General features: G+C 36.4%; 2 protein-coding genes across 4 annotated transcripts in view; one reads left to right on the forward strand and one right to left on the reverse strand.

Annotated features, from left to right (window-relative positions):
- Nucleotides 1-18,213, forward strand: part of LOC585886 (glutamine--fructose-6-phosphate aminotransferase [isomerizing] 2) — a 38,495-nt gene extending 20,282 nt beyond the window's left edge. For 2 of the 3 annotated variants that reach the window (XM_030979319.1, XM_030979320.1), the window contains exons 8-19: nucleotides 1,886-2,050; nucleotides 3,470-3,562; nucleotides 4,741-4,836; nucleotides 5,732-5,829; nucleotides 6,390-6,510; nucleotides 7,259-7,416; nucleotides 7,974-8,088; nucleotides 9,517-9,644; nucleotides 10,149-10,277; nucleotides 11,477-11,515; nucleotides 13,156-13,317; nucleotides 14,250-14,605. In XM_030979319.1, the coding sequence (XP_030835179.1) occupies nucleotides 1,886-2,050; nucleotides 3,470-3,562; nucleotides 4,741-4,836; nucleotides 5,732-5,829; nucleotides 6,390-6,510; nucleotides 7,259-7,416; nucleotides 7,974-8,088; nucleotides 9,517-9,644; nucleotides 10,149-10,277; nucleotides 11,477-11,515; nucleotides 13,156-13,317; nucleotides 14,250-14,294 (1,349 nt within the window). In that variant the 3' untranslated portion in view covers nucleotides 14,295-14,605. Of the gene's footprint in view, nucleotides 1-1,885; nucleotides 2,051-3,469; nucleotides 3,563-4,740; nucleotides 4,837-5,731; nucleotides 5,830-6,389; nucleotides 6,511-7,258; nucleotides 7,417-7,973; nucleotides 8,089-9,516; nucleotides 9,645-10,148; nucleotides 10,278-11,476; nucleotides 11,516-13,155; nucleotides 13,318-14,249 lie in introns of all 3 variants that reach the window. The other variant, XM_030979318.1, reaches the window with a different exon arrangement.
- Nucleotides 18,214-19,637: 1,424 nt separating this feature from the next.
- LOC115921828 (anthrax toxin receptor 1-like) overlaps nucleotides 19,638-24,964 on the reverse strand; it is an 83,382-nt gene continuing 78,055 nt past the window's right edge. Inside the window, exons 12-15 of the mRNA XM_030980065.1 lie at nucleotides 24,495-24,617; nucleotides 23,477-23,623; nucleotides 22,088-22,156; nucleotides 19,638-20,754 (exon numbers count right to left, since the gene is read on the reverse strand). Of these exons, the coding sequence (XP_030835925.1) occupies nucleotides 20,728-20,754; nucleotides 22,088-22,156; nucleotides 23,477-23,623; nucleotides 24,495-24,617 (366 nt within the window). The 3' untranslated portion in view covers nucleotides 19,638-20,727. The remainder of the gene's footprint in view (nucleotides 20,755-22,087; nucleotides 22,157-23,476; nucleotides 23,624-24,494; nucleotides 24,618-24,964) is intronic.

Below are 24,964 nucleotides of genomic sequence, written 5' to 3' on the forward strand. Positions count from 1 at the left end.
ATTCTTATATGCTAGATGATCAACCTTTTCTGGGCGATTCCACACAGTTTCTTTCACAATGCAATCGCATGACCAGAACTCAACTTCATCTTTAAATCCCAAATCATTCTAGTCCAGAAGTTTGTGGCTGTGTAGTTGTGGCTGTAAATCATTTGTGACATTTTCTAATGGAGATGACTGCTGCATTTCATCTGTTCCGAGCCATAAGGGCGTTAACTCTGTGTTAAAGTATACAAGTTAAAGGTAAAGACCAGTATTGGAAACGCCCCAATTTCAAAAAATGACCAATACCAATATCATTACCAATCATGTGAAAGAATATGTTTTGACTAATACATGATGATAACAAATTTGCCGGGAAACCGCCTACTAATTCATATATTTGGTAAATTTGTTTCTCTCATGGTCTGTGAGAGATATAGGGTAGTCCCATATACATCTTTCTGTGTATAGTGCTTGTAACTTTACGAAGAATGGGCCAAATTTCTTATCATTTTGATGATTCCAGAACCTTGCAGATGCTAGATGCTAGATGATCAACCTTTTCTGATCGATTCCACAACGTTTCTTTCACAATGCAATCGCATGACCATAACTGGTCTTTACCTTTAAAGCCCTTCTGCCTCCAAACAGACAATTTATGGGCAGGTACCATTAAATCTTTCAGGTACCAGCAAATAACTGACAACCTCCTTTTTGTATGAACGGACAATTTATGGGCAGGTACCATGAAATAGTTCAGGTACCAGTGAAGAAATGACTACCTCCTTTTATTACTACTTGGGGATTAGCAACTCTGCAATTTTTTCAGGGAAATGACCGTAATAAAGGTTTACGTGATGTGATGTGTGCCATAAAGCTGAAAGTGTGTTGTCAAGTAGGGTACATGATCATTTGTGTTTTGTCTAGGTCTGTCCAATACCTGGTAGAGTCCTGGGGAGTGTTTCACAAAGACTAAGATCGACTTTAAGTAGGATTTAACTATGGCAGGCCATTCATGCCACTGGTTGCTCTCACTATTGGTCTCTCAATTATGATCCTCAGATAATTTTTTTTGTTTCAATAATGAAATATCAAAAAATGTAAACTCTGTAGATTAGTGACCACGATCTAAAGGTCCCTTGGGAAACCAATGCCAGGAATGGTTAGAGGAACTAGTGGCATGAATGGCCTGCCATAGTTAAATCCAACTTAAAGGCGGTCTTAGTCTTTGTGAAACACCCCCTGTTTCACCAACTCCAAAACCTATCTCAAGGTACCCCGATAGATCTTGGCAGCATATTAGCTTAGTGTTTATCTTGATGCAAACGCCCTAAAAGGTGCTTGACATTGCTTTTAAAACTATTTCTCCCTCAAATAATCTCCCTGTGCAACATTGTATTTCTAATTAAAGTGTGTCGCGCTTGTTAGTTTCATTTGAATGAATTCCCTTTTTTACCATCATGGTTCCTTTTGGGGGGGGGGGGGTGCACAAGGTTGGCAGCTGTGGAAGCAACATTATGCCTCATGTCTCTGTGAGCATTATGAATGACAAAAAACGAATCTAATTTCTTTCAGGCTCGATAATTACCTGATTTTTTATCAATTTTGTTTCTTCTCCCCGATTTAAAAAAAAAAAATAGTAAATTAGACAATTTTTTTTTCCTTCCCGATTTTATCTCAATTTCCTAGATTTTATCTCAATTTCCCAGATTTTCCCCGTATTTTCCCTATTTTCCCCTATTTTTCTGTATTTTTTCCTATTTCCCCTATTTTTTTACTCAAAAGGGGGGAATTTTGTTAGATCTCATTCCTCTTCTTTTTTTTTTTTTTACTCAAGGGGGGCATGGGGGCGTTTTTTTTTTTAGTGCTCACTATCACCCCTGTTTCTTTACATGTGCCCCAGGACCCCAGCTTGAGAGAAGCTTCAGCAGTACCACAGACTTTGAGGTTGTCGGAGATGCTAAGGAAGCCGAGTACTTCTTCACCAGCGATGCCAGCGCCATCATCGAGCATACCAATCGTGTGATCTACCTGGAGGATAATGATGTGGCCGCTATCAAAGATGGATGTGAGTTTGATGCTTATTGACTGTTTCTATTCTATCTATCTCTCCTTTTCTCTTTCTCATTCTCCTTTTCTCTTTCTCTGTCTCCTTTCTCTTTCCATCTCTCCTTTTCTCTTCTCTCTATTTCTCCTTCTCCCTCTCTCTCCTTTTCTCTCCTCTCTATTTCTCCTTTTCTCTCCTCTCTCTCCTTTTCTCTCCTCTCTCTCCTTTTCTCTCCTCTCTATTTCTCCTTTTCTCTCCTCTCTCTCCTTTTCTCTCCTCTCTCTCCTTTTCTCTCCTCTCTCCTTTTCTCTCCTCTCTCTCCTTTTCTCTCCTCTCTCTCCTTTTCTCTCCTCTCTATCTCTCCTTGTCTCTCTTCTCTATCTCTCCTTCTCTCTCTCTCTCTCCTTTTCTCTCCTCTCTCTCCTTTTCTCTCCTCTCTATTTCTCCTTTTCTCTCCTCTCTCCTTTTCTCTCCTCTCTCTCCTTTTCTCTCCTCTCTCTCCTTTTCTCTCCTCTCTCTCCTTTTCTCTCCTCTCTCCTTTTCTCTCCTCTCTCTCCTTTTCTCTCCTCTCTCTCCTTTTCTCTCCTCTCTATCTCTCCTTGTCTCTCTTCTCTATCTCTCCTTCTCTATCTCTCCTTCTCTCTCTCTCTCTCTCCTTTTCTCTCTCTCCTTTTTTCTCTCTCTCTCCTGCTCTCTCTCTCTCTCTCTCTCTCTCTCTTATTTGCACACTATCCTACATTCATTTTTTGTGCTCAGAGAGATTCAATCTTTATTGTTTTGTATGCAATACAGGCAATGCAAATAAGGATAATGTACCTAGAGTATGTAGTACATTTTCCATCTACATGTTCAAATGTGCGTTATACTTATGTTAGTTACAGAAAAGGTGAGTCTCAAAACGTTAAGAAATCTTGGTTGGTTATTCCACAGTTTGGGAGCAGCAGTTATGAATGCTCTGTCACCAACAGCTGGAAGCATCTTGGAAGACGCATTATTAAAGATAAAGACCAGTTATAGTCATGCGATTGCATTGTGAAAGAAACGTTGTGGAATCGATTAGAAAAGGTTGATCATCCAGCATAAAAGTATTGGTGTGTACTGCAAGGTTCTGGAATCATCAAAATGATAAGAAATTTGGCCCAGTCTTGGTAAAGTTACAAGCACTTTACACACAAAGATGTATATGGGACTACACACACGTGCGCGACACAAGCGTTATATCTATCAGGACCAAATATATATAATAATTTACCAAATATATCAATTAGTAGGCGGTTTCTCGGCAAAATTTGTTTGATCACATTTTAGTCAAAACACATTCTTTCACTTGAATGGTAATAAGAGCTTCCAGTTTCATTTTTCGAGAGGAGGACGGTCCAAAACTGGTCTTTACCTTTTAATATTTGTTTAATTTCTCTGTTTTTATTTCTTCTGGAACAGCTCTGTCGATCCATCGTCTGAAGAAGGAGCAGGGAGATACAATGTCGAGAGAGGTCCAGACACTCAAGATGGAGATTCAACAGATCATGAAAGGTAAAAAATAATAACAATAATAGTCCCATTTATACAGCCCAAACATCCCCATCAAATCACAATAACAGGACTCCTGTTTAACCCATTAGCAACTAGAGATTTGTAAAAATGGCATATTACTCATTGAAAGATGTTGCAATATTGCTCTCATATTGATGATGTGTTGAACAATACGACATGCGCTATTTTTCTATGCAGTATCCTACTTTAGACATTGTAAGGATTAGGCACGTATATCATTATCACGGTAGACCCTACAAGGGATACTATAGCCGTTTAGACGAAAACGGACAGGCCATTTCGGGTGGTTCAGTGAGTAAAAGGAGGGGTGGTTTTGGGCGGTTTAGTTGCTAATGGGTTAATGCAAGGAGGTCAATGAAAGGCATTGCTGAAGGGAAGAAAAATGGTCTTTACAGTCAGATAAAAATTTTAATTATTATTATTATTGTTAAGTATTTGGCGTCGCCTGTTCCTGGGAGGAGAGAAACGAGCTAAGTCACTGTAACCCTCCGGTCTCTCCTCCCTGATTGGGGGTGTGCTGGTGGACCACTACACCAGGGTTCCCCCCTACTCTTATACGAATAGCGCAGTGGGTTTTTAACGTGCAAAGGTGGTGACTCTCCTCTAGATGGGGCCTCCATTTAACATCCTATCCAAGGGACAGAGTGTTTTTCACTATATGATAGCCTGCGTCTATGAAACAAGGGGAGGGGGCATGTTAACACACAACGCAGGCTTCAGTCATCTGACCGAGTTGGATTCAAACCCACAATCTTTGGCAAATGCTTTACCGACTGAGATAACTTGTCTCCTTCATACACCAAGGGAGTGTTTCACAAAGATTAAGATGGACTTTAAGTTGGACTTAATTATGGCATGCTATTCATGCCACTGGTTACTCTCACCATTATGATCTTTTATAATATTTTTTCCTTCAATAATGAACCACCAAAAAATGTAAAGTCTGTAGATTTGTAACCATGATTTGTATGTCCATCGAGAAACCAATGCAGTAAATGGTGAGAGAAAATGATGGCATGAACAGCCTGCCACAGTTAAGTCCAACTTAAAGTCGATCTTAGTCTTTGTGAAACACTCCCCAAGTCCTGTAAAACAGGTTATATATTCTTTCGCTCATATAGTTCTAAAATCAAATATTTGTTTTTTTTTTCCTATAGGGAACTACAAATATTTCATGTTGAAGGAGATCTTTGAGCAGCCGGAGTCTGTCATCAATACCATGCGTGGCAGGGTGAACTTCGAAACCAAATCTGGTAAGTTCATTCATTTCATTTCGTTTATTTCCATTTCCAACAAAATAAATAAAGTACATGGGATTGCATTGTACATAGTAAAACAATGAAACAATATCATTGCACTAGGTCCACAGTGTACAACAGGCATATAAAACGGGTTGGTCATGGAGGAGACTGCTGAAAAGCTGGGCTTGTAGATTGCAGCGCCCTATAACTTATATTTGCAAAAATAGTATATTAATAATAAAGGAACGCACAAATACATAAACCAAATAGACATAACATAGAAGGAGTGAAAGGGACAGGGAAAGAAGGGAGACAAGGAACAAGAGAGGGCAGGGTTCTTACCTATAACACACACAAAACAACACGGGCTGACTGGAATACGGATGGCCAGTACAAAATGAATCAAAATATACAAATGTACAATATACAAATTTTACAATATCTTTGTGTTTATTTCTTTCTACCTTCCGGGTTTATTATAATATCGTATTCCTCATTATTTTTTAAACATTTATGCCAGTAAATAACCAAGCCTGATGAACAAAATAATTCATAATTTGTCATTGATTCCTGAACCTCGCAAACTTGAAATCTAAAGCTTTGAAAATTGGAAGTTGTTGACCTAAAAAGTATGCATATTCACAATGATGTTGTGTGCAATACTGAAGAGTTAAATATATTATTCATTCCATTATATATGTATTCTACGTTCATTCAGCTTTCCATCGATATAAAGTTGAATTTTCTTGGAAAGGGCCTTTAAACCTCGCCTGAAGTTAGGCTGCTTTCGAGAATACATCCTTCAGTGTTTCTTTCTTTTTTTCTTTCTTTGTTTTAGTGTGCCGTTAGGCTGCTTTCGAGAATACATCCTTCAGTGTTTTTTTCTTTCTTTCTTTCTTTGTTTTAGTGTGCCTTGGTGGTCTTCAGGATCATATGCATGAGATTCTGAGATGTCGTCGTCTTCTCTTCTTGGCCTGCGGTACGAGCTATCACTCGGCAATCGCTGTAAGTCTGCAAACAGGGTGCCGTTTCACGAAACCGTCATAAATACAAGTTCACCTAAATTCCATTGTGATGTGGATTAAATTTAACACACACGTTTCAATGAGTTGTCAGCGAACTTGTACTTATGATGGTTTCGTGAAACACTGCCCTGAAGATCAAAGGGGAAGTCCAAAATGATATTTAGATGGTCGTGTTTTAATGAGTTGTCAGCGAGCTTGTACCTATGGCGGCTTTACGAATGATTTAAATTTGAAAAGCCAAATGGGATGCTCAAACATTTTTAACTGCATCAACTAAAGTTGAACTGTGCAGATGTAGATTAACATTCTTACTATAAGTTAACAAACATTTTTAATGCAAAGTATATTTTTTGTCATAATTTAATTGAGGTTATTGGAAATATAGTCACACTTTGTTAAAACATCAGGAAAAACTTTGGGCATCCTATCTGGCACTTCATATTACCTTACAAACAGCTTTATGAAACACCCCCCAGGACGCCTCTGCAACACCTAAACTTCACACAACTATTAACGATTTTTATTTTTCTTTCTCTCCAGACTCGCCAGTTGATCGAGGAGCTAACAGAACTGCCTGTGGTGGTTGAGCTGTCGAGTGACTTTTTGGACCGTCACACTCCTGTTTTCAGGGACGATGTGGCATTCTTCATCAGTCAGTCAGGTGAGAGTCAGACCGGGGATATTACAGTGAAACCTGCTTTAGTGACCACCTGTATAGAAAGACCACATTTTTTGTCTCCCTTGAAAATGGTCCTATTGAAACATGGACTAAAGTAACCTGTACCCAAAGACCATCTGCCTAGATAGATGGAGGGAGGGAGGGAGGGAGGGAGGGACAAAGAAAGGTGGAAAAAAAGAGGTTTATCATAATTGCATTTTCTATATGAAAATTGTGGGAATGAATATGCTTTCTGTACAATTTTTTTTCTTCCCATTGTGGTACATTCCTTGAAATGCTAGAGCGCTGCAGTGGCTGCCTTGCTAAAGCCAGGGTAATAATCGAGGCAGCGCCAGGAGCGTCACAACGTGACAGACCTGTGCGCTATATAAGAAGCCACCATTATTATTATTATTATTACACTAGAGGTTTATCACAGAGACCAATTTTCTTTGAGCTTGTCTGCACTAGTTTGGCCGGGAGGGATTACACCTCCCTGCATGGTCACTGACAGGTGGTTATCTGTTCAAATAAGCACTAAATTAACATTAGAAAAAGGGGATCATGGGGGACCAATGGGTACCGCTTAGGCATTGTTTGCAATATAGAGGGCGCAAATAGCTATAAGTTGTGCAGTCCCGCTTAAATATTAATATCTGCAAAAAAATTGTAATATAAAGTAGTTCTTAGTGAGCATGAAGTATGAATTTGTCATTGATTTGTTTTCATCTGTTTTTATTTTTTTATTTAGGTGAGACAGCAGATACCTTGAATGCTCTGCGCTACTGTAAGTCAAGGGGCGCTCTCACCGTTGGAATAACCAATACTGTCGGCAGCAGCATCTCGCGAGAGACGCACTGTGGTGTTCACCTCAACGCTGGGCCGGAGATTGGAGTCGCCAGTACAAAGGTATGATGGAGATATCACTGAAACTGCTGATGTTGATAGATGTTGATAGAGATACTGGTGACGATGAGGATGGTGGTGGTGGTGGTGGTGGTGGTGGTGGTGGTGGTGGTGGTGGTGGTGGTGGTGGTGGTGGTGATAAGGATGGTGATGATCCAAATGGTGATGATCATAATGGTGATGATGAAGATGATGATAGTGACAATGCTACTGCTGCTGGTGATGATAATGACGCTGAGAAGAAAGAGGACCATAATGATGATGATAATGACGATGATGAGAATGAGGATGATTGATGGTAGTGATGACAATGGTGGTGTTCTGGTGATAATGATAAGCTGAGGAAGAGGAGAAAGAGGTGTTGTGAAAATGTAATTAGATGTGTTTGCATTGTTCTATTTATTTGTCCCATGAAGGCTTATACCAGTCAGATCATTTCCTTGGTGACGATAAACCAAGGTAGAGTCTCATTCACAGCTAGAAGACGGACATCGCTTTCTTCGTCTGTCTATATGTCCCTGTCTGTTTCTCACCATTTATTTGTTTGTTCCTCCCTGTAGGCCTACACCAGTCAGTTCGTCTCCCTGGTCATGTTTGCTCTGATGATGAACCAAGACAGACTCTCATTCACAGCCAGGAGACACGAGATCATCCAGGAACTTCAAGATCTACCAAGTAAGTTTATACCCTTCCTGTCTCTTTTGAACCCCTAGGGTGCAATCAAGCGATTTTTTTAAAGCTAGAATCACTAAAATGAATCACCAATCAAAAAGCGGTTAAAAAACATGGTCACTGCGAGAGAGCGTTCAAGCAATTTTTCATTAACGCGTCGGCGCGTTTATCATCAATCGGCGCGTGCTTTTCGAAATTTGTTTACGGTCGACTGTCGGCCAAACCGGAAATGATAGGATGCTATAGAATCATGATTGAGATCTCAGTTGCATTCAAGCAATTTTTAGCGGCCGTGATTCTGCAGCATCTTTTTCAGCGTTTCATGTTTGCGTTTTGAAACGCATTTATTTTTACGACCGACAAAAAACATTGAAAAACGTGTTTCTAGGGTGGAAAAGTGTCGTTTGAACAGACCCCTAGTCACAAGGCTAGACCAACTCCAAATTGACTGATAGAGGTGTTGTGATGGGTGGTTTAAACACTTGACCGAGATTTGAGATGCAAAGGTTGTGGGTTAACTTTAGCCAGAGTCGTAAATATCAAAAACTGCTACAACAAATGAATGGCAAAGGTGCACAACAAAGGTTCTGTGTATTCTCGAGCTGTGTATTTTTGGATACAGAAATGTGAAGTGTTTCACAATTTACATTATCAGGAAAAAAACTGCTGCCTCCCAGGACTTAAGCTCGTTTGGATGGTGACAAGTACTGGAAATTGGTAGTTGTATGTAGGGGAGGGGAGGGGAAGGGAAGGGAAGGGTGGGGGTAGAGAATTTGTCAAAGAGGTGATTGTCAGATCTGTAATGAAGGCAGTGGGGGGGGGGGAGGGGGTGGGGGTTTTCTTTACTGTTTTCTTACCCTCATCCTTGTTAAAACTCTCAACCTCATCTCTATCCTTCTCCCACTCCTCTCATTTTATTTTTGTTGGAAGAAGCACAATTTCTCAACTTTTGGAACTTGTTTCAACAGCAATTATCATTTAATGCTAAATATATAACTCATTGCGGATATAGTATCGAAAATAATATTGCTAGTGACATTCGTTTGTCTCGCAATATGGTCAACAAGGTATCTAAAAGATCACGATGTTTCGTGCGCCGCTGCTACACTTCGTCAGATGATAAAATAGATTGTAAGCAAGCATCTTTTATACTCTACGGGTGGACCGGGTGGACCGGCGGTCAAATAATTAGAACATGACGGACAAGGCCTATTGGTCGAAGCACATGGGTGCTCAACCAATCAACATTGGTTGGCTCGATGCGGGCTGGCTGGGCAAGGAGTGTCACTAGCGATATTATTTTCGATAGCATAATCATTTCTTTCTGTGTGGTAGATAAAATCAAACAAGTATTGGAGATAAATAATCAGCACAATTTCTCGTCCTTTAGAACTTGTTTCAACAGCATTATCATTTCTTTCCGTGCGTTAGATAAAATCAAGCAAGTGTTGGAGATGGACAATCAGATTGCGAAACTCGCAGGGGAGCTTGTGCAGAAGAGGAGCATCCTGCTCATGGGAAGGGGCTTCAACTTTGCCACCTGCTTGGAAGGTGCCCTGGTAAGAATAGTAATGGTGATGAGGATGTTGTGGATGATGATGGTTGTCATGGTGATGATCAGTGATGGTGATGTGGATTTATTGCCGTTTGGTCTAATTTCCAATCAGTCTAATTTCCGGTTTGTCTAATCCTATTTTGTCTGCTATCCGTAATTATTTGATCAAGAATGATTATAAGACCTATTGGATGGTAGACAAAATGAGCTTGTGACAAATTGGGAATTAGACTAGTAACTGTTAATTAGACTAAATGAACAATAGACCAAATGGTAGTAGACTAATTTGAGATTAGACCAAATGATAAGTAGACAAAATGATTATTAGACCATGTGGATAGTAGACAGGCTGGGTGTAGACCATATGGGAATAGACTGATTGGGCAGTAGACAAACTGGTTATAGACCAATTGCCTTACTTTCAAGGTGTATTTCCAAGCCTATAATCATTATTTCTACCCATTATACAAAATCTGCATTTACTTATAATCTCTCCGTCTTTTCTCAGAAAATCAAAGAGTTGTGCTACCTTCACTCTGAGGGCATCCTGGCGGGAGAGCTCAAGCACGGCCCCCTCGCTCTGGTCGATGAAGACATGCCCGTCATCCTCGTCATGATGAAAGATGGAACATATGTGGTACGATTAGAAATAACAATTTAAAGATGAAGTTGAGTTCTGGTCATGAGATTGCATTGTGAAAGAAACAGTGTGGAGTCGATCAAAACAAGTTGATCATCTAGCATATAAGTATTGGTGGGTACTGCAAGGTTCTAGAATCATCAAAATTATAAGAAATTTTGTCCAGTCTTGGTAAAGTTACAAGCATTGTACACAGAAAGATGTATATGGGACTACACGAACATGTGGTTTCAAAAATCTGCCCCAATTCTTATGCTGTTACATGCCTTATTTAGAATATTTAGGCATTTGAAGACCCATGCTTTTCAGGGAACATTTTTGATCTGATGTTTTTCCACACTTACATAATAACAATGATAATGCTCACAAATTATTTTTCACCTCTTCCCAGAACTCAACCTCTTTAAAGACCTTATCCGATAAAAATACAACTTGATATAAATGGAAATTTGAATGAATGTAGAATACAAATATAAAGGAATAAAGTATTTACCTTTTCATTATTGCACAAAAGGAAGTTAAAACCTCATTTTCCGCACCCCTCCAAATTAGGTTAACAGGGGTCAAATTTGACGCAGTATAACATGTTCACCCGATCAGTTCACCTACATGTATATAGCTGAGGCGATCAGCCGTCTTAATGAATATGCGATTCCACATATGATGATTTCATCAAGTCGATAGCAAGGTTTTTAGGTTGACAACTTCTGATTTTCAAAGCTTTATATTTTGAGTTTTCGGAGAGCTGATACTCTGCTGACAGACACTAAAATAGCATATAATTGATATTAATGTAATCTACAGTATGGCTTACAACCTTTTCGATGATATACAATTCATCCATTTCATTTTTTAGTTTGGATATGGTCTTTAAAAAAGAAAGTGGGATAGGGAGCCTAAATGGAGTTGCTAACAACAATGGTGTCTACTCACAGTAATAAAGAAATACAGGGTGATTCTTTTCATCCTGTGAGAATTCTTATCCTTAACTATTATTTTCTTTAACTTATAAGATAAAGTTTATTTCTTGTCATGCGATTGCATTGTAAAAGAAACTGTCTTCAATAATTGGGAAAGATTGATCATAAATACTAGGGGGTTTTGGAATCATTAAAATAACATCAAATTGGCAAAGTAAACATGACCAAATGATACCATCTGTTGTGAACATTCCTTTTTTTTTCTTTTCATTACAGAAATGTCAGAATGCCTTGCGTCAAGTCGTTGCCAGAAAGGTGAGAACGTTAAACATGCTAAAAATTCAGTTCCATGTTAGAAACTTTGGGTAAAGTGAATGTATACAACTTCTAATTATAATTTGAAAATCTTGGAGTATGTAATATGCGCTAACGCAGTAGATATGACAAATACAGGTGTGTGTTGTGTAAAATCCAACAATATTTGATGTAATGATCGTAAACAGGAATCATAATTTTATGGTAATTTGCACAGAGCTACATGTATACTCCAAGAAGTACCATAGTGCTTTCAATGTAAACAATATAATAAGAAACAAAAGAGCCAAATCTAGTTCTGTGGAAAAAAGTTGGGTTTCCAGTCATTCTGGCATGTGGATAAATTTTTTATTGTTGGAATTGAGCGTGGTGATGATGAGTTTATTTTAAAATTGATGATGGCTTACGAAAACCACTTTCATCATTTTGTGCAGATGTATTGAAGACATCAGTGTTGTGTGAGGATCGGATCTATATTGTACAACTTACTTTCATGCATATAGAGAGTTAAACAAGTTGATTGCAATTAAATACAGAGCATAGTATTTATAAAGTTAAAATACAATAGTAATGATAAATTGAAGTCTAGAGCAATTCTGGTGGTAACTATACTCTCTCGATGAAGTATTCTCTAAACTACTCCAAAGTCTGAAGTAACCCTGCCTGGGGTCCTGGGCCCTGTTCCATAAAACGTGTTATCAATGACAAGTTACAAGCTACTGTTATAAGCTACTGAAATCATGGCATCTGATTGGCTGAGAGCAAATTTGCCATAGAAATTTAGCACTTGTTATTGATAACAATTTTTATGAAACAGGGCCCAGAAGTGAACCCCTTTTATAATGGGTAAGCCCTCTAGTGGGAGTCGGTCATCCGTGAATCCTTGACCAAATGACCATAAGTACGTCATAACTTTTACTCAGTTAGATGGTAGTATGTCCTTTATTTTGAAGGAGTGATGTTGTGAAAAATAAAGTGACCAGTGCATCATGACTTCACTTGGAAGTTGTACGAGTCATAGTTTTGAAGAAGGTTTAAAGTTTGTAAACATTTTAACTTCCTGTTTACTTCTTGTAGCAGTATTCATAAATTATTGATGGATATGAACTTTGGTCTGGGCCCCGTCTTTAATTACAAAGAGATGCGATTGATCCAAATCAATCGCAAGTTTGCAGTCTTCCTATCTCTTATGTACATAGTTGCGATTGATATCAATCTCAAATAAGTTGCGATCGATATCAACTCTTTTAAAGATGGGGGCCCTGGGGGTTGTTTCACAAAGATTCTAAGTCGAACTTAACTCTAAGTTGGACTTAAATATTATGGAGAGCCATTTGTAGCCTTATAATAAAATAAAAATTGAAGTAATTTAGACTTTTCGTAAATTCCACATCAAGAACATGAAATCTCCCATGATAATAGAAACTATGAATGATTTGAACCAACATTTTATGCCTTTTGAAATAACTTTTACAAAATATTTTCAATGATGCTAACGGCTTTCCATAACTGTTAAGTCCAACTTAGAGTTAAGCTCAACTTAGGATCTTTTTGAAACACCCCCCTGATCATCACATCACATTAGGGATCTAGGACAACATATCAGGGATAAACATTTTTTTTCTTTCTTCATCACTCAGAGCAAGCCGATTATCATCTGTGAGAAGGGAGACGAGGACGCCCTGAGCACCGCCTCTCGTACCATCGAGCTGCCTCGCTGCGTGGACTGCCTGACCGGTATCCTGTGCGTCATACCCCTCCAGCTCCTGGCCTACCATATAGCCGTCCTCCGTGGGTTTGACGTGAGTTTCATGTTTGAGATGTGTCTATGGATGATTAATTAACTCTGTTCACTTTGATGTGTCTTCCATATGTATCGTAATTTGTAGGTTTATTTGCATTTTTAGTTTTGTTAAAGATTTAATTGTATATCAGTCTTTTTTGTGTGTTATAGCGCTTTGAGACTTCGATGGTAAGGGCTTTATAAGTAACGTTTTTATTATTATTATTTATTATGGTTTTGTATCTTTCAAAGATGATGCTGGGGGTATTAATTTGATTCGGGAGGTTTATCGTTGTTTGGTCTACAACCAGTTCGTCTACCATCCACATGGTCTAATAATCATTTTGTCTACTCATCATGTGGTGTAATGACCATTTAGGCTAATAGTCATTTGGTCTTATTTCCATTTGGTCTAATCTCCAATGAGTCTACTACCCATTTGGTCCATTACCCATTTAGTCTTATTTCCAGTTGGTTGAATTCCCCGTTTAATCATAAATAATGATCATCAAATGATAAGCTTGAAAACTGTTGGTCAAAAATGTCTCTTTTTCGGAATCCGGAATTCTTTATATTGATGTTTCTTCATATGCTCAAGGAATGAGCCCGTTTTTTTTTGCCTAGTTTGTGTAAATATCAAGGGGTCAGTGACACAAAGATGTAACTCCATTTTGAGAAAAGGTGATTTATGTGTCACTGAGCACTTCGGAGTTAAGTCTATGTTTCACTAGCCATTGACTTCAATGGGGTGTTGGATGGAGTTAAGTCTTTGTGATTCCTGGAAAGCCCACTTGTTTTTTGAACATTTTGATATCAAATAGTCATTTTGGCAAAATATGGAGTTACGTCTTTGTGTCACTGAACCTTCGATATCTTGCTTGTTCTGAGCAAGATCTACACTTAAAAAGAAATCTAATTTCACTGTTTCAACCATTCCTTCCCCCTGCGCAGGTGGATTGCCCAAGGAACCTGGCCAAGTCCGTCACTGTGGAGTAACTTTCCTCGCTGCACCAATCACCTGACAACTCTGCTCTCCGTGAAGGAGACTTCATCTATACCTGCTTATCATTCTAGAGCATTTGCAGTTTTCACTATTTTCTTTTTTTAATCGAAAATTGTTCTCATTTGTCATTCCATCTATTGCTGCGACCAATTTTTCTATTGTTTGATATTGATCTTGTAATTGCATTTTTTTGAGAAAAAAAAGAAAACAGAAACAAACAAGTGATATCATATTCAAGGCTTTCAAGATATTGCATGATTAGCTGCAGGTGTTTTCACTTTTATGGTTGTGTTTTTTCTTCTCCGAACCATTAAATGGAGGCTCTGTTTTGGGACACCCAACTCTTTTTATTTGAAGCCCCAATTTTGAAATCATAATTAGCTGTATGGTATGGGGCGAGTGACAGTGAAGCAAGTCAGTTGAGACAAACCTTGACTTTTACCAGCCAGCACAATGAAACGATTCATTCATCAAAACTTCCAAAATCCCTGAATTCTGAAAGGAGTTTTCAGGAATCATTGACTACCACAATTTTTTTTTTTATGAGCATTTTCTTTACCAAGGTGAGAATGAATACACCTTGATTGTATTAGACAAGAAGAAGAAAAAGAAGAAAAACAAAATCTTCTGACCTGCACCACTGTTTTGATAAGAATAGGGCCTTTCGGGAGAAAGAATGAAAATTCAAATTGTTGACATTGAAGCTTCCGTGTATGTAGTGTAAATCATGATAAAAGATGAATGGCTGAAATTGTATTCATTACATCTAATGCTCTTGTCAAGTTATCATCGCAAAAAGAAAAGTTTAAAAATTGAAGAGCCATTTAGAGGTCTAGATAAGAATAAATCAGCATTTCCTAAGGCTCCTATGAAATTTTTGACTTCCTTTCCAAATAAAGAGAAAGAATTTGAAGGAACTTTCGAGAGGCCTATGACAGGTCTAATCTAGCCGCAATTCAGGATGTCAGTGAAATTCTGAAGCTCATGTTTATTCCGAGTGTTCGATACATCATTAAAAAAAGCATTTAAAAATCATTGAAAATCATCATTTCAAAATTATGCCTTGTGTACATAAGAATTCAATGTCGGTGCAATGTTGGGGTGGATTTACAACAGGGGTTGGTGTCTGTAGCTAAGTATATAGCCAATATTTAAGGAAAAAGAGGAATCGGTAGCCACATTTTGTGTGATGGTATAATAGTAGGGACTGTTTTTTGTGAGCATATATAATCTACATGAAGAAGAGGCATTAAAATGTATATTTGTGGTTATTTATTTTTAAAATTAAGGCCTTCACTGCATTTATTTATTCCATGCTATTTGTTAATGTCCAAAGAGCACTGTTTGGATAGAACAACGTTGTTATTCCCTTAGAGCGCTCATTCAGTTTATGTTTTCGTAGACCCTACTTTAGACCCTCATATGTGTGAACTTATGTATTTATTTAGAGATCAGAAAGTAAAAATATGATTTAGTGTTTTTGTGGTGTTAATTAAAGTCTTAACATTCTGTTACTATATCCAATATCATGTTTTAATGTAGCGTATTCTATTCTTTGCAGTTAATCTTGAAGGGGATTGATTTTGAAATGACTAATCGTGAGAAATACAACTAGGAATGGCCGATTCAAGTGGACCATGTCATTATTTCCGACATTTAGTCCCAAATATGCATATCCATGTTTGATGCCATTAGTATATGTGATTTCCAGTAAAATTTTTAATTAAATGAGTAAACTGCAAATATAGCTAGCGTATGGGATATATCAAACCGTTAAGGTTTCATACAAATGACGGTGATGGAAAATTCTGCTCAGTAAATGTCTGTTAACATTTACAAATGAAAAAACATGAGAAAAAAAATTGAACACATACAGTAAGCTTTCATTGTCGTGATTAATGATGTTTAATTATGTTGAATTATGTATATTTGTAAATAATGAAAGAGCAATATTATGAAGACTATTGTGATATTGAGTTCAACGGCATCTGCTAAGAGCAAGAATGTATTCTAGCTGCATGAATTGTAATGTCACTTAAGAGCCAAAAAAGCATAGCACACGAGTACATGCAAGAAGTCTGTTAATATGATCAATTATATATTATAATGAATAATTTCTGTGAATATCCATAATTTATTTTTGAGAGAATTTTCAAAACAAAAATGACATCCTGCCAGTGGAGTTATTCCATGGTCAATCAATTTGAGCTACAGAAATGGATTAGTTACTTCTACATTGTAACTGTCATGTTAAACTGTCAGTTTAGGGCTTTGAATAAAAATATTACATGTAGCAAGGAGTCTGTGCTCTGGTAGGCATTTTTGTTTACAATAACAAATTTGGTAAATATTATTCTTTCAAGGTAAATATTATTCTTTCCATGATACGACAGAGCCCGAAAGGCAAGGAAGAAAAAAAAAAATTGTAAAACAATTTCTTTGTCTACAGAGCTTCATTATTTCTTGTATTTTTGTGTATTCTTTTTAGGTAATGTATGTGTATTGCAATTAGGTCTAAAGGGATAGTTGAGTTTTGGTATAGAGGGTGCTACATACAATAATTTTTTTTGTGAGATAATGAAAAACTTTTGGTTGTTGGTTGTAATATCATCATTAAATTAAATTAACGGTCACCATATTTTTTTTTGTAAAGTATATCTGAATTGGTACGATCAGATTTACTCTAAATTTCACACATTTTGGGGTCTAAAATGACCTTCGTAAGCAATTTTAGTTTCTAAAGGGGCACTGCAAGTGTCATAAATAAGAATAAGATCAATAACCATGCACTTTGAAGGCATAATTTGTTGTCTTAAACAAGAACTCAACTGTCCCTTTAAGTAAAAAATGCTAGTTTTCATGAGATAATTGGAAGGAAGTTAAAATAGGCGAATATGTTGCTGTAAAATCTGTCATTTGTAAACGCGATTTCAAGTATTTCCAAGAAACCAAAAGGGCGATTTCACTACACGTTTGAAACAAATGAATGATTGGTTGTGAATATTCTCTCAGTGGTGTTTGTATGGTTGTATAACAAGTCTTTTATTTTTTCAAAATTGGACTAAGTGCCTTTATTTTTCTAGTTTTATGAAATGTGTCTACACATCATTCCTATACCACCACCCTCCACTCAAATATCATTTCAGGATAACTGAATTTAGTTTTTCTTTTCCTTTTTTAAAATATGTGGGGGAGTGTCATCACTTATCAATGATTTGTCTAGAATAGTTTACAAACTAAGCTTTGATTCTGGAAGTATCTTGCGAAACATTCAAAATTTGTTATGATCATTACCGTATTCCACTGATGCCCCCCAAAATTGTGAATGCATCCTGCAATGTATTTTGAACACCATGAACTTTACCCATATGTACATGTATTTTCCATGTTATAGTACATTGTCAGATGCGTACTTAATCAGAGGAAAAGCTTTTCAGTATTTTCGCGGTGTGCCAAATGCCACTTTTACATGGTCATGTATAAATAGGAGATTTAAAATATTAGAAAAAGCCAATTTGGACGCCATTTTAATGTAATCTACCCAGCAGGTTGATTATTCATTTTAATAGCACATTGAAATGTATCATGATAACTGAGGAATATATTGTGACCTATTTCGAAATGGTAATAAATCAGTTTGAATTGTACTGTATTGAGGATGTTAACCAGCATTTAAACTTGAGAGATATTGATTAACAGCTATATGCTTTCATTATTGATGAATTATTCATGAAAATTCAGGGTTTTTTTTAATGAATTTTATCGATCGTGCAAATCTTCAAAAGTTGTGTGTCCAGAAGTAAAGAATATAAAGAGGATTTCACCTCATTTGTAGTGCATGGCAGGCTAACCTATATCAGTTGCAAACAATGCATAAGTCTATCTGCTTTCATTAAACTATTACTAATCCAAGATAATGCTCTGTGTGATTTTGTTGTTGTCGACTTTGAGAGCTTCATTTAATTTGTAGTGAGTAATTAATCCCTTATGAAAAAAAGAAAAGGTTAAAGGGAAAGTCCACCCCAAAAATAAGTTTGTTTCGATAGAGGCAGAATAATAAGAAAATCAGGTGAGTGAAAGTTTGAGCAAATTCTGAATGAAAATAAGAAAGTTATGAATTATTGAAGTTGTGATCAATCAAACACAAATTGGCAACTCTATGACGTATCATGCGAGCTCAACTTCCATTTGCTCAGTACTAAAAAAATCTAAAATTTTCATTTTCCCTCAAGAAAAATTTCAACCATACATGCACCCTAAATATAATGATTGCAAATATGTTTCTATACTCCCCCTGCAAGGAACAAATATATATTCCGTCATCAATAACGAAGAACATGATTTTATGGAATATTATGCACAAAGCAAATGAAGGAGAGCTCGTATAATAAGTCACAGAGTTGCCAATTTGTATTTGTTGATCACAACTTCAATAATTCATAACTTTCTTATTTTCATTCAGAATTTGCTCAAACTTTCACTCACCTGATTTTCTTATTATTCTGCCTCTATCGAAACAAACTTATTTTGGGGGTGGACTTTCCCTTTAAGAACAATAATATCCATGTACATGGAGTTATTTCACAGAATAGTGGTCTCGTGTATATTGCTCATGCCCGTCAGACTTCACACTCGCGGCACTTACTCCACAATATTGAAACGCGGCTTTAGCATGGCTGCAATTACGGTGCTCTAGCATTTCAAGGAATGAATTCATGCAAGGTACCTATTTACCTCACCTGGGTGGAGAGTTGCAAATGTAGATTAATGGCTTGTCAAAGGACATTTTATCTTTATCTGTGTGTTTTTTATTTGATTTTGATTTGATTTTGATTTATTGGTTTCTGCATCATACATTTTCATGAACATAATATGGTTTTTTTACAATATTGTAAGTGTTTCTCACTCGCTTGCATTCTATTTCCCCTTTTCACTCGACAACATCTCTCTCTCATTCAACCCTCTGACACTCCTAAATCTTTCTTTTTTTCTAAATTTGCTTCTCAAACTGAAAAAAGACTGTAGCAAACGTTTTGATTTGTGTACAAAATATTTATGTGATATGTGCCAAGGAACTTGATGTATGCGTACAAAAACTATTTCATTTTTTTTTCCTTCAGGAACTTTATGCCTTTTCTGCGTGTTCTTAATTTCCTTATTGAAATTAAACTGTAATATAAAACTTATACCTAGACCATTTGAAAAGTGCGTCTAATTGGAAATGGTATACCTTCACCAATTTCAAATGTATTTAGTACAGGTCATGTGACATGAGCATAATAAATATATCTTAGATTACCATTTTTTAAAATTTATTTTACATCAATGCAAATCGATTTTTTTTTTTTACCTTTTTAATTTAAGCATACAGTAAGTATTTTACTAGCTAATATTTGAACCGTCTGGTGGACATCATAAACTATTCCAAAGAAATATAAATTTGCATCGTACAATATACACGTAGATTAATATGCGTATTATGAGCTCAAAATCTACTTAAAGGAAGTTTTATAATTCTTTAATCTGCTTTTGTTAAACTATACATTTGTTCACAGCAACATGTCTTGAAAACCCCATGAAATTATTTGGGCATATTCAATTTACAGGTGTCAAAATGTAAATTTCTTGATCCTTAGCTTAACTGTAAATGTTGCGAGTTCCAAAAGACTAATTTTACATTGAAAGCAAGGCTAATGAATTATATTTTGTGAAACTATTTTTTAAAGACATTTTCATTGACAATGAATGAACGTCCGTACAGAACTTCATATAAATTTTAACTCTATTAATATAAATGAATGTTAAACATGTATGATAGCAATAAAACCTACTTGGCAAAGTAATTCCAACATTTACAAAGTATTTACACTATTAATCTTCATATGTACAAGAAAATAATCACTTTTTGACAAAAAATTGAATGTTTACAAGCATCAAGAGCATATTAGACGAGCATGTCTAGAACTAAGTTTCTATAATTATGATATTTTATATTCTAATGAAATTTTCAGCAGATACATAAATACTTAATGAATTTTTAAAAAGATCACAAAACTACTTCTAAAAATTAACTAGCGAAGTGGTAAACTGTGCAATGAGTATTCCAAAAAACTTTAAAACTGATTGACAGCTAATTGTTACCAACACTTTTGTCATTACCGGTAATAGCATTTCGTTTTCCAACAGAACATTACATAAAGTTCCGGCGGTCTTGTTGTTGCTTGTTTAGAATCAAGGTACATGCAATCCATAGCTCCTACTTGGGAATGATTTTTCTGATAAAAAGGGCTATTTGGTAATTTTCACAAAATTTAAAGAATATGTACAGCATGAAATTGTGAATGTATCCAAGTATTGCAAAGTTGTTTGATCCATGACGATTGCGTCTCACGAGTCTCCAGACTTGAGGTTTCATGATCATGGCCTTTAGCGCTGGACTGAACAGCAGTAGCCCTAGGAAGGAAAAAATACAAAATGTCTGGTCAATTGATTTAGATATTAAAACACTCCATCGGAAACTGGAATTTGCATCCGATGTAAATATCATGAATTTGTTAGAATAATTTATCTTTATGCATCTTCACTTTTCTTCAGACCTGGGACCCATTTCACAAAGCCTTTTTTCAATGACAAATGACAAAAATCATTGACAAATCTGCTGATAACCAATCAGAAGCAAGGATTTCAGTAGCTTATAACAAAGACTGTCATTTGTTACTGATGACAAGTTTTGTGAAACAGGGCTCAGAATGTGGCTTTGTATATCCAGCAGATCTGATTTATTTATCAGGTCAGACTAATGTATCTGACGCACAGTGAGTGTAGACCATCCACTGGGCCGGTCAAGTATGTTTTTTCCCTCTCTTGAATTAGACTTCTAATCTTTTAAAGCAAATTTCGGCCCAATGGATTTATTTCCATCAGTGTCTACCATGTAGTTTCGGTGAATTATAAACTCCAGAAAACTTATCAGACAGATCACCTTCGAGAGGGGGGGGGGGGGGGGGGGGGGGGGGGGGTCCCAAATTCGAATTCAAATTACAATGTGTAATTTGTCAATGCTTCTTTATCCAACATTTCCAGCAATTTCAATGAGTCAGGCATAAAAAATCTGTCCTGTACTAACACTTTTATACAAACAATAATGATTTTATCTTTAAAAATTCCTAGATTTTATTGTTTTTGCTTGGATACTAAAAGTCCTTAGATGAAGACAAAGAAACAGAAGAAATGTAAAAGCAGATTGACCCTCCGCATCTGGGATTTTATAATCACACAACCCACTTTGTATCACCACTAACTGTCTAGTCTAATTGTCTAGTCCTTTTTTAATGGAGGTAATCATATGAGGCTACGTTGGATAAAAAAGGGCCCATTATCCTTATCATGTTCTTCTTTTCCTTTCCTTTTTAAAGGCATTGTTTGACAATGTTTCCAGTTTTACAAATCTGAGATGCATGGTCCTGCGTGTTATCAGTGTCTGTGATCTAGTGTAATATTAAAGCCCTAACAAAATTGTGATTCAAAATGACCATGAAGTGCCTCAAAAAGGTATAACAATCTTTGAGTGACTGGGTTACCATACTCATTTTCTCCAATAGGCTGTAAATTTTGGATTCCAATCATGAGTATCTTGATAATCAGATAGGCGATCGGTTTGTAAAAGTAATTGGATTCCTGACTGACCTAAAGGTTTAAGATTATAATTGCAGCTCGAGATAAATCCAGGATTTTGTTTAGAATCTGAGGCAAAGATACCCAATCCCTTTAAACAAAATGCACTTACCTTCTGTCCAGGTGCAGGTCTCGAGACGGCAATTCTGTCATAGAATGCTTTCACTGGAGCAAAACATTTCTAAAAATCAAAGACAAGGCAAATAAATTTTTTGAATGGTTATTGTCAGTTTCATGTTCGCTGTGAATAACATTATAGACTTCATTTTAAATAGAAGGGGATTTCAGAGTACATGGCATTGTTATGTACAGTATACATGTTTGTACAGGTACATTGTATCTGCTTCATGAAATTTTGTTATAAAATAAAACAACTGTATTATCATTATTATATTTACTTTAACAACCCCCCCCCCCCCTTTCAAAAATGCTTCCCTTAAAGCTTTTAGGCAGATTGCATGTTTATTAAGAACAGAATTAAAATGTATCTACAATTATTATTATTTTTTTTTTTGGGGGGGGGGGGAGGAGTCTGTGAAAAGAATGTAATTTCAAAAACTGTACTTCCTTTGTGGCCTTCCGCTAATCATTTTTGCTTTAGGCTAGGCATTTATTTCAATTGGATTTGGCACCTTACAATATCACTGTCATTATTTTTGTAATCATTATACATTGTTCATGTGTCTTCTACTGCACAAGCCACAAGCCAGATTTGTCCAACACGACATCAGAGTGACATTACCATTTCAGCCTACTTGAAATTGTAGGAATTCCAACTTTCAGAAATTCATAACTTTCTTATTGTTTGTCTAGTTATTTTTCATTCAATCTTTATCTAGCTTGTTCTTTCTCTGAATTATCAGCATTCTCCTAAGGCAATTTGCTAGTAAGGTTGTATTTCCCTTTACCGGTAATTGTTTTTTTTACCAATCACCTGTCAGCTTCTTATTCATTCCCATCCCAAACATCATTTTTGTATATAGGAATTATTAAGTTTTATAAAGGATTACCCCTCCCCCAAGCTTAAATGTGGCAATCTTTCTTCCTGATTATTTTATGTTGGTATTACATTGTCAGTATTTTGCATAGATAATGCATTAATTATATAATTTTTTTATTATCATGATTATGTTTTAATGAGTAACTTTAGAAAAAGATCGCATGACAAGAAATAACCTGTCTACAGAGACCACAATTTCCGTTTCCCTTGTAAATGGTTTCTCATTGAAACATGTACTAAAGGAACCTGTACATAAAGACCATGCACCTGCCAATAAAGACCACTTTTCTTGTCTCCCTTGGGTGGTCTTTATGGACAGGTTTCACCGTAGGAGTAAATCAGACTGAATCGCCTGTTTTTGTTATCTTGAAAATGGTTTCTCATTGAAACATGTACTAAAGGAACCTGTACATAAAGACCATGCACCTGCCAATAAAGACCACTTTTTTTGTCTCCCCTGGGTGGTCTTTATGGACAGGTTTCACTGTAGAAGTAAATTACCTTGAGTGCCTCAAGGCATGACATGCTCATTCCGTTTGATCCCAAGAGTTGGCCATCTGATTCCTCGTTAATCGCTAGGGTCTTGGCATTTTTAGCTTTCTCAAGATGGGACCCTGCCTCCGTGCATCCATTCTCACCCCAGTTCACCTGTGATGATGTAATAAGAATAATACAGTGTAATAATACTACTACTAATAATAGCGATAACTATACTACTGCTACTACTGCTACTATTACTATTACTACTACTACTACTACTACTACTGCTACTACTACTACTACTACTACTACTACTACTACTACTCCTACTACTACTACCACTACCACTACCACTACCACTACTACTAATAATAACAATAATAATGATAACAATAACAACACCAACAATACAAATAATAATAATAATAATAATAATGATAATTATAATAGTAATTAAAAACATTATAATGTATTTCCACTTACATGTTCACATGTCCTTTACAATATTATGTTATTCACAGAAGAAGTGAGTTTTGAGTTTCATTTTATTTTAGAGGACAGTATAAAGTGTCGAAGGAAAATGAAGAAGAAGATGAAAATGAAGATAACCTATAATATGAATTATACGAAAGATGAAAGAAAAGGCAAATAGAAAAGGAAAATAAAATGACAAAAAGCGGTAAAAGATCATGAAGATGATGAATGAGAAGAAAAGATGAAAATAAGAACGAATGGAAATGTAAGGGATACATTTCAGAAGAAAACGAAAGAGGATGAAGAAGGAGAAATTGGAAAGAAAGAATATATTGTTGAGTTTGGGCCCCGCCGTTGCATTAAACTTACCATTGATGGTAATTTTGCCATCAATGGCAAATAACATGGTAACAGGGCACAACATCCAATCAAAATCAAACTTAGTTTCCATGGTAGTTACCATTGACGGTAAAATTACCATCAATGTTAAGTTTTGTTCAACGGGTGGGGGGGGGGGGGGGCAGCAGGTTAAAGATGAAAAGGTAGAAATTAAGTAGAAACTTACTCTGACTGCCTTAATACCTCCTATGCCGCCACCTCCATAGTACGAAGCGTCCACTGTAGGCCACTTCTTAGAGTTGGGGGATGGGGGTGGGGAAGGAGGAGGGGGCTTCGGCTTCACCACAACCTGAAAAATGATAATCAATGGGCATTTGAGAAATACATAGTTGTATAGAAAAAAGATTAAACGGTTTAGAAGTGTATAAAATGATGGGTATTATGATTGGTTTGATTAGATTGATAAATTTTAACTCTGCCCCCCTCCCCCCAATAAAAAATAAAACAAACTTGTCAGTTGTATTAATAATATTGTATAACAACGCAAAAGTTAATATCTTTGTCTTACTCTAAAAGGAGGTTAATAATCTAAACAATAAAAAATGAATGCAAACTGAAATTGTGTATGTGTACATATATTATTTATATGTATTTCTTGAATTTATTTGGGATTTGCTTGCCATCCTAAAGAAAATC

The sequence above is a fragment of the Strongylocentrotus purpuratus genome, unplaced genomic scaffold (genome assembly GCF_000002235.5).
Source record: "Strongylocentrotus purpuratus isolate Spur 01 unplaced genomic scaffold, Spur_5.0 spur5_scaffold_10, whole genome shotgun sequence".
NCBI lineage: Eukaryota > Metazoa > Echinodermata > Echinoidea > Camarodonta > Strongylocentrotidae > Strongylocentrotus > Strongylocentrotus purpuratus.